Source organism: Carya illinoinensis, chromosome 6, assembly GCF_018687715.1.
Source record: "Carya illinoinensis cultivar Pawnee chromosome 6, C.illinoinensisPawnee_v1, whole genome shotgun sequence".
In the NCBI taxonomy this organism is placed as follows: Eukaryota; Viridiplantae; Streptophyta; class Magnoliopsida; order Fagales; family Juglandaceae; genus Carya; species Carya illinoinensis.
Window position 1 is genome coordinate 1,431,030 of NC_056757.1, and position 10,324 is coordinate 1,441,353.

The 10,324-nt window shown below is 36.1% G+C and overlaps 1 protein-coding gene across 1 annotated transcript; it reads left to right on the plus strand.

The window, feature by feature from the left end:
- Nucleotides 1-9,382, plus strand: LOC122313443 (cyclic nucleotide-gated ion channel 1-like). Its single transcript, XM_043128457.1, has 8 exons — nucleotides 1-260; nucleotides 1,034-1,171; nucleotides 1,883-2,450; nucleotides 2,941-3,153; nucleotides 4,308-4,576; nucleotides 5,887-5,998; nucleotides 6,676-6,912; nucleotides 8,463-9,382. Exons 2-8 carry the CDS (start codon nucleotides 1,143-1,145, stop codon nucleotides 9,159-9,161), a joined length of 2,127 nt encoding a protein of 708 aa, XP_042984391.1. The 5' UTR covers nucleotides 1-260; nucleotides 1,034-1,142; the 3' UTR covers nucleotides 9,162-9,382.
- Nucleotides 9,383-10,324: the final 942 nt, after the last annotated feature.

Below are 10,324 nucleotides of genomic sequence, written 5' to 3' on the forward strand. Positions count from 1 at the left end.
AAGATTTTGACATTTTGACACCTCTGTCGCTCTCTCTCTCCCTCTCTCGCTCCATGGACCATAGTTCTGAAATTTTGATGAATCTAATCCATTCGCTAAACAAAGCCTCCATTTCTGACTCGCCAATTTCCGCGAACCTTCTCTCTCTCCCTCTCTTTGACGAAGTAAAAAATCTTCCTTCTTGCACTGATCACCTGTGGAGTTCTCTAGCCTGTACTGTACAGCCTGGTTGTCTAGTCGCTCTTTAGCCTCCTTGTTCGGTGCGTTTATTTTGTCATGTTTTATTATTTCGGTTTCATCGTTTTCTTTTGCCAGTCCAGAACCTCCCAAGTGATTGTCCTTCAACTTTATCACAATTCGATTCTATTTTCTTTCCTTTCGGTTCCAGTTTGGTTTTTTGCGTCTCTCTTCCACTTTCGTTCTCTTTGTGTTTAGTCGTTTTGTATATTTGGAGGTAATCTCTGGAATTTCGTTAAAACGGTTTGAAATTTAAAGTTTTAAACTCCGTAAAAGTAGGATTCGATGTTTTTGGCTAATTTTTATTTCCAAAAGTTTTTTTTTTTTTTTTTTTTGGAAAATAAACGTGCTTTCATTCATTGGTGAATATTAAACTTTTGGAAACGATTGGTAGTTGGATTGTTTCCAAAAGTTGAATTAAAAAGTTCGCTGTTGCAACTTCCATATTCCTCATTATGTATGGATAATCGTCAAGTTAATAGATTTATGGTAACTGGTTTGGACATTTGAGTAGTGGTGTATTGCTTTTTTATTATATATATTTTTGGTATGGTTATTAGTGGAAATATCTGCAAATTTGGACTCTTTGGTAGTGCACCGGGCTGTCACTCTGACCCCCAATTCTGTTCTTATCATTCTTCGACTTTTTGATTCTTTATTGTAAATTACGGTGCCTAAGTAATTTTGCGAACATTTGGTGCCTTGAGCTTATCAATTCTTATAGGGCACAACTTGGGTTGATGTTTATAAAGTCCATGAAATGCAAATTTTCTAATTTGAAACTTGTCCCTATCAGGTTTTGGCATTGCGAGTTTTCGTGGTGCATGAAGAAGTTCCTTGGGATGATCAACTTTTCAGGGCTCAACTCTTCATCTGGAAAATCGTGTTGCTAATAAGTTATAATCATGAACGACCAACATGAGAAGTATGCGAGGTTAGTTTAACGGTGCATAGTCTAATTTCCAATATCTGGTAATCAGACGCTTCAGTTTTTGCAAGTACGTACTTCTATGATTTTAGAAGCAAATAAATTAAAATCTGGCAGTGCTACTTGAAAACTGCCACAATCAATGCTACCACTGCCACAATACAACATGCTTCATCACCACTATAAAGTTATTGATCGTATGGTTGGCATCTTGCTTTTATGCTTTGGGTATGTTTTGTTTCTAAAAGTTCTCAGAATGTTTTAAAAATTTTTTTCAACTTCAATCCAATCATCTTTAAAGAAGAACAACACAAGAACCTGAAGAACTTTCACTAAAACCTAAAAATAATTTCTCACAATAATTTCTTGCAAACAACTTTTCAATTCTACCTGCCCAATTTTACAAAGCCCTATACAAAACACGTCTGAAAAACTTTTTACTAAATGGAATTCTCATTCTACCTACATGCTTTCACAACTTCACCACCCCCCCCCCCCCCCCCCCCCCCCCCAAAAAAAAAAAAAACAAAAAAGAAAAAAAAAAGCCAAAAAAGCACATCTTAACAATTCTTTGACAATTTTAAAAAATTACCATTCTTTTGTATCGTCATTGTCAGCTTTGATATTCATTTCTTTCAGTTCTCTTTCCATGTTCCGCTCAAATTGGACTGAGACTCATAAAAGTGGTTTTTATGTTATTTACCATGTTTGGTTCAGGTTTCAGGATTGGAAGTCACAGAAAAGTACCGAGGGGGAATATCCTGAAAAGTATGGAATGCATCCAGGAAGAATCAGAATGGCAGTTAACTTGGTATCAGAAAAAATTCAAAGAGGTTTTGAATTTAGTTTGGAGAGGATAAACGGGATTGGAAAATCATTAAGATCCTATTCATTTAGTAATTCTGTGGCTAAAGGGTCTCGTTTAAAGAAGAAAATTCTTGATCCTCAGGGTCTATTCCTTCAGAAGTGGAATAAGATATTTGTACTCTCATGTGTGATTGCAGTTTCACTGGATCCCTTGTTCTTTTATGTCCCTGTGATTAATGATGACAAGAAGTGCCTTGATTTGGACGATAAGATGAAGACTACAGCTATTATTTTACGTTCTTTCACAGATATATTTTATGTGATTCACATTATTTTTCAATTCCGTACCGGTTTTATTGCTCCCTCTTCTCGTGTGTTTGGGAGAGGTGTTTTAGTTGAAGATGCTAGGGAAATAGCAACGAGGTATCTGTCATCGTACTTTCTAATCGACATTCTTGCAGTCCTTCCACTCCCACAGGTAAGGGGAAGTCTTTACAGCCAAAAATTTCCTTTTTGGGGTATTTATGAGGTTGACTGGCTTGGGGATGATATTCTAGACCATGCCTTTATCCTGTCGTAGATTCCTTAATTAGTAATGTGGGATGAGGAGCTAGTATCGCTGTGTGCAAAACTATAAATATTTACCCTGCAACGGAAAGTTGGTTCATTGTGTCCTCCAGCTTGGTCCTCTTTGGATATTTATTGCAGTTTCACTTCACTTACTGACCATTTTAAAATTTTCTTCTTGTCCTCCCACGTGCACTTTTTGTTAGACGAAATCTTTGTAACAATTAGTGCATTGTACTTGTTGACCTCCTGCATTGGAGTTTGAGCATGTGTTGTAGCAAGTTGAAGGTTTCCTATAACTTTCCAAATTGGATATATTATGTGGTTAATCCTGTGAAGAGTTATTTGTAAAAGTTCTCTGATATTACCTGATGACTTCTAACTTGCTGTAATATGCTCAGGTGGTCATTTTAGTTATCATCCCGAAAATGGCTGGCTCAAAATCGTTGAACACAAAGAACTTGCTAAAATTTGTTGTTTGTTTCCAATATCTGCCGAGGTGTCTTCGAATCTATCCATTGTACAAAGAAGTTACAAGGACTTCTGGCATACTCACACAAACTGCTTGGGCTGGAGCTGTATTCAATCTCTTTCTTTACATGCTTGCTAGCCATGTAAGATTGATTAAATGGTTTCAGATTTTTTAGTAGTATTTAGGATAAATATACATTTTTATTTTTAAAAATATATGTGCTTTATAAAAATTCACTTGACCTTGGTTATACTCTATAGGCTTACCATCTTTGTGAACCTGTCTTATATCCATGTTTGCTCCCTTTGCCTCTTAATGTTTGCTACTGGAACTTCGCATGTAGCTGTACTCAAATAATTTCTTTAGACAGATATATGGTGTTTGGTTTTGGACCTTTGAGAGTTATAGTGCCCACTTTTATCAAGTGTATACCTTTTAAATTTTACAAATGTTATGTTGGAATTAAATAAAACAATATATTAAGGAGTGGGAGTGTCAAATGCAGACAGGCAAGATTACATTTGTTTGCAGAAGGAACATGTAAATATATTGGGTTTTCATTAAATACTTATTTTTCTATAAGCAGTCCTATATTGGGTTTTATCTAAGAGTGGTGATACATGCATCAAGCTATAAAAGTTGAGTTGTTTGTCATCCTATTTTGTGCGTGAATCTTCAATACTTGCTGGCTTGAAGTTGATAACATGTATGAACCTTTATGTTTTTAAGAGACATAAATAAGTGGTTTCTTTCTAGTGTTTTGTTTAGGTAACCTAAGATTTTAGTGATAAAAATAAAAGGCATAGCCCAAGTACAATTGATTTGTGAGCCTTTTGGATACTGCACCTCATTTATATGCATGTAAGCATGTCTACCAAAGAAACTGAATTAAGAATACAGGAACAAAAGGTATTATTTAATATTGTTTATGAATAGTCATGACTTAAATCATGGTGAATACCTTTTTCAACTGTTGCAATGGTGGATTGGAAATGGGTGTTGTTTTAGCGAACAGTGTTCTATGTAGTATATAGAGAAGTTTAAATAATAATGCTGCTTGTAAAAGCTTCAATTTGGACTCTTTTAAGTTCATATACTGACTGTATATGCCAGTATGAGACCTCAATCTGGTGCTTTTTCCTTTCAAGATCTCGCCACCATTGAGCTTGCAAAATACGGTATAAGAACAGACCATTTTTTTGGCATTCTTCATGTTAAAATTATATTGTAAATGGAAGTGCAATTACTCTCTTCCTGCATATATTACTGATAATTAAGTGTTTGCTCTTGTTTTAGGTATTTGGAGCCTTTTGGTACTTGTTCTCCATAGAAAGAGAAACTACATGCTGGCAACAAGCCTGTGGGAAAAATGCTACATGCTTCAATAGCTCCTTGCTTTGTGATGATAGCATTTTTCTTAATAATTCTTGTCCAGTACAGACACCAAATAAAACACTCTTTAATTTTGGAATATTCCTTGATGCTCTTCAATCTGGTGTCGTCGAGTCGACTGATTTTCCACAGAAGTTGTTTTACTGTTTTTGGTGGGGCCTGCGAAATCTGAGGTGTGCTTAAATGGTGATCATTATTTCTTTTATGCTAGCTAGTTGGCAACAATAGTATGATGTTGTTTGTGTGTGCATATGTTTCCATGACATGGCATGCTTTTCTATGCCGATCGAACAGAGTTTTCATTTTGCCATTTGTTATATGTATGCAGAGAGCATCAAGTAAATTGACTGTGACGACAAATTGCCATGACCTCTGCTATACATTGCCCATAAAATTCTTCTATACTTGCTTGGATTGTGATAACTCTTTTAGTAGTCCTTTCTTGTTCTTTTACTCTGAATGACATATATTATTGTCACTTAACTGTTTATTTGATCACATTCTATCTAATTGATTGGATGGGAAGGGACTTCTTGGCGGTCATCTACCCCCCCCCCCCTTTTTTATCTCTTCCCTCCCTCCCTTTCCCTGAAAGAGGGAGACTTAAATCAATGTGGGCAGAAGAATAAATTATATGAGTAGTATCATATATGGTCTTAGATAGTATTGAGTGGAAAAAATGAGTGAAACTAATTTGTTAGATAAATGACCGACCATTCAGATGAGATTAATCATATATGGGTAAAGGAAGGGTGGGTTGAATGTGTCTTTGTAAGAGAAGGGGAGGATAAGGATATGGGATCTGATTGGGATGATAATTGATGATGAAATATTGAACCTTGTTTGTGGTGTGAACATTACTGTTATGCTTATTAGGTTTTTAGGTGTAAATGTAGCCTGTTGAATCTTGGTTCCTCTTTCTTGAATTTCAGCCGCTCATCTGATCATGTTGGCTGGGGCATTTATTGCATTTCACGTGGACCGTGTGCCAGGATGTGTATTTTTTTAGGTGTTCCATGTTGTGCACTTGCAGTTCACTTGTAAAATTATTGTTTGATGATTATCCTTACTTCTTTTTCTTGCAGTTAATTCACATTTGAAATTATTGGCTAATGGTTAAATACTTTCTATTTTTTTTCCTCTTTGTTCCCTTGTTTGATAATTTATGTGCTTTATGCTTCTCTTATAATCGTTAGGTTCAGGTGTTAATGAGGCCTGTTGAATTTTCTTTCCTCTTTCTTGCATGTTCAGCCTCATGTTAAGCTTTATATCAGTAGAACTGTACAATGTTTTGGTTGAATGAAATATAATAAATGTACCAGTCAAAATGATAAAACCACATTTGGATTGTGGCAGGTGCATTTTATTATATTCCGTGTGGGCCTTATCCTCTCATTATGATATGCATATCCTTAGCGTGTTCCATGTTTAGCACTTTATGCATTTATTGTCTGGCAATTTATGCTTCCTTCTTGTTTTGCAGTTCTCTTGGTCAAAATCTTTCAACAAGTACCAATGTCTGGGAAATCTGCTTTGCAGTTTTCATTTCTATTTCAGGCTTGGTATTGTTTTCATTTCTGATCGGGAATATGCAGGTTGGTCCAAAAAATTTATTTAACAGCTCTTGGTCATGCATTTATGTTTGTGAGGGTAATGATCAGTTACAGAAATTTAAGTTGAATGCTCAATGCATGGACCACTCGTCATCTGTATACTTCTGAAGGACTTCTGCCTCAAAGTTCAATGCTTCTATTTTCAGCAGTTCATACATTCTTTGATATGCCAGAATCTACAGCTTCTATACAAGCTGCATATGGTGTGATTGAGGCCGATCCTAGAAATGCTTTTGAAGTTTCCTATGATTGGTGTTTTGTACTTTGCAGATTCTATCCCCCTCCCCCTGCCCTGCCCCCCCCCCCCCCCCCCCCCCAAAAAAAATAAAATAAAATAAAGAGAAATAAAAGAGAGGCTCAGAATTCCTTTTTGCCATTGCTGGCATTATGCTGGTTGATGAATACCATTCGTCCTCATTGTTATTGATACAGTCCTACTCATGTTATGTTTTTAATTAATTTGAAGGGAGCCCCTTGGATTCATTAGATGACACCATGAAACAAAAGTCCAATGATAACCCATTTATGGACTTGTTTAACATGAGACCAAATGCGTGTTTTGGTTGTTTGAGCTAAATTACATGTTACGGAAACTCAGAGCTTCTCTTGTATGTGGCCCATATATTCTAGGTTATGATGAATCAACTTTTTTGAAACAGACATACTTGCAATCCACAACTACAAGATTGGAGGAGATGAGAGTCAAGAGGCGAGATGCAGAACAGTGGATGTCACACCGTTTACTCCCTGAGGGGCTGAGAGAACGGATTAGGAGGTATGAACAATACAAATGGCAAGAAACTAGAGGTGTTGATGAAGAGAATTTGCTTAGTAATCTTCCGAAAGACCTTAGAAGGGACATAAAGCGCCATCTCTGCTTGGCACTGCTCATGAGAGTGAGTTTCTTTACCTCTCTATTACTTTTTTGTATATCATTTCACTGTTAGTAAGAATGGTATTGTTGTTTATTTTAACTATATTTTCAATCCTCATTATTCTTATCTAATTCGCACAAAGGCTGGCATGAGCATCTAGCTGCAATGAACGCATCCTAAGAGTTCAATCTTCTATTGATAGTGTTTGGAGTTTATGTTTTGCTTGTTATATGTTAACTTTCGGGGTTTTTTGTTTTTTTTTTTCCACAACAGTAGTAAGCAAAAAATTAGAAACAATATTGGATGTACTTTCTGCTTTTAAATGGGTTATTCCTAAAATTAGGGTTGTGTCTAGGGATAGGGAGAATGGCCAATCCATCATGATTTATACCCATATTGAAGCATCAAATATGACTGACATGTTTAGCAAATTGAGATGGTCATACTCTTATTCGCATTCACAATAATAGAGCCTCATCTTTAGTCTTTGGTGTGACAGTTTCAGCGATTTCTTCCACCAAAAGTTGCCAATAGTTGAAATTTTCCTTGAGTGATATAATTCAGTTTCGTTGATTGGTTGGTTTAGTGGCTATTTATATAGTCAAGATAATCCATTGCTTTACATATGTCACTTCCTACTACTGCCCCGATTTTGAATTTCGATTAATATTTCCTTAACAAGAAGTGAGATCGTCTGCAGTCTGTAACGAAGATATTTCTGAAGCAATTCAAAACGGTTAAAACTTTTGATTATTTTAGACATATAAAACTTGTTCTTTTTTTTTTTTTTTTTTTTTTCTTGGTTGCATTTATGGCTAGTCTGCTTGAAAATAGTCTTTACTGTTATTACCATTGGTGTGAACTGGTTCAATACTTGAGTTCCCTGTTTATAATCTTTATGCTGAGTTGGAAAGTAGATTGACTGACTAAATGCATTGATAGTTTACAATGCTTATAGATATCATTATATTAGTTTTGATATGTGTCATTTGTGTAGATATCATGGAGAATATCTATTGCCTGTATAATTTTCAAAACACGTTCTTGCTTTACCGAGTCACCTCAACGTTTATTTAATTATTAATTAATTTTATTTGTTTATAATTTTCCATAATTTTATTATTGAATATCCATAAATTTGGTACTTTCTTTTTAAAGAAATTTGAAAGGTCATGGCAATAAATTTATTCAATTTGCAATTTTGAGGGTCCTAGACAATTTCACTTTTCCTATATAAATCTGTCTTCTTTCTTTTATATTTAATTTATCAAAATTAGTAGTTACTCTATAATCAGCCACGCATTGCATGGGTACACACAACTAGTTAAATCAAATTGCAATTGCAATCGCACACTTGTCGTCAAGGAGGTTTTTCTGGAGCGTAAGTCTAATCCTTTTCATGGTTGTTGGTAACTTTGGACACGAAATAAAGGCTATTAGAAGTTGTCTACACCCTTTTTTTATAAGTAGTTGTCTACATCTTTTTAAAGTTGAATTCCTTTACTGTACCCTCAGTAATTACTAAATTTACGATTGATTATTCTTATTATTATTTTTGGAATGTATTTAAGGTACCAATGTTTGAAAAGATGGATGAACAGCTGTTGGATGCAATGTGTGACTGTCTTAAGCCAGTTTTGTACACCGAGAAAAGCTACATTGTCCGGGAGGGAGACCCAGTTGATGAGATGCTCTTCATCATGCGAGGCAAGCTATTGACAATGACTACCAATGGTGGAAGAACTGGTTTCTTCAACTCTGAGTATCTCAAGGCCGGTGACTTCTGTGGAGAAGAACTTCTTACTTGGGCTCTGGATCCTCATTCTTCATCCAACCTACCCATCTCAACAAGAACTGTCCAGGCCCTTACAGAAGTCGAATCCTTTGCTCTAAAAGCTGATGATTTGAAGTTTGTAGCCTCTCAGTTCCGGCGGCTCCATAGCAAGCAACTTCGCCATACTTTCAGGCTTTATTCTCAGCAATGGAGGACTTGGGCCGCTTGTTTCATCCAGGCAGCCTGGCGCCGCTATAAAAAGAAAAAGCTTGAAGAGTCTCTTCAGGCAGAGGAGAATAGATTGCAAGATGCATTGGCCAAGGCTGGAGGGAGCTCGCCGAGTTTAGGTGCCACCATTTATGCCTCGCGGTTTGCTGCTAATGCACTTCGTTTGTTACGGCGAGATAGTACACGCAAGGCAAGGGTGGCGGATAGAATTCCACCTATTTTACTTCAGAAACCAACGGAGCCCGATTTTGCTTCTGAAGAACAGTAGGTACGCTTTATATGCTTTGTTTTGTTGTATTAAGTGTGAAAATTAGAGATTTTTTTTTTTTTTTTTTTTTTTTTTTTTTTTTTTTATATATATATTTTTCTACACACAGAGAGACAGTAGTGCAATCACATAATGGTAGAAAAAACATTCATAATTCATTGGCTATGAATAATGTATATTATGTTGTAAATTGAATTTTTACTTCCTGTTTTTTCCTGCCATTCTGAAAGTTATTAAACCACAGAGATTCTCAAGTTTTGAAGTACGTAAAATATGACTAGCAAAGATATCGAGCCTTTGACAAAACCCTACTAGCGAAAAGTAACCAAATTTACGAATAATTGCTGAAAAAGGGTAAAGAGGTCAATGCCAGTCACCAGGTGTACCGTGTATATGTTACCAACACCAGGAAGAATGGTTTGTGCTGTACTGTTTGCTGGTGATCGTTTGCATGATTAGAAAATCCATGAGGCTAATGATTTTTAAGAAAATCCATTAGACGATCAGATTTTATTTATTGTAACTTTAATTTAATTGTTCTCACACATGGCATGCCACGTATCCATTATTATTCCCTTGGTACACCACATGGACTTTTTTGTCAAATTTGTTTACCGAATTCATCTGACGAAATCCTTTCATTGAAAAAATGTCAAGACCAAGGAGCGAGCAAAACAATTTACACCCAAGGACTCATTTCACTGAGGCCATACAGCCCCATGCAGTATCGTCCTTGGTTACGAGTAATGCCTGTTAATTCTAATGGAAATGAGTCCAGATCACAATATGGCGGAGACATACAGACCCAATAGTATGATAGGTGGCAGAGGAGCTCCGGCGAGTGGAATCAAAGTGGAGATGGGAAAGGCAATGAGGCACTTTAGGAATCATAATGGAGCATTATGAGGAAAGCCCAGTAATTAAGGAGAATTTTGAATTTTCACACGATCCTGGGTCGACATCAGCGGATTAGAGTACTAATAATTCACTTACAAAGAAAGAATTGCCGTTACAATCTTCATTCCATATTGTTATTCCTTAAGATCACGATTCTTTTAAGGAAACTAGGAAAGTGAGCCAAGACCAGATGTTGCTCCTTTAATGCAGGAGGGGATTTAGGTAGCTAAGGAGACTGATGGAAATTTGATTACTAAGGATTCTGA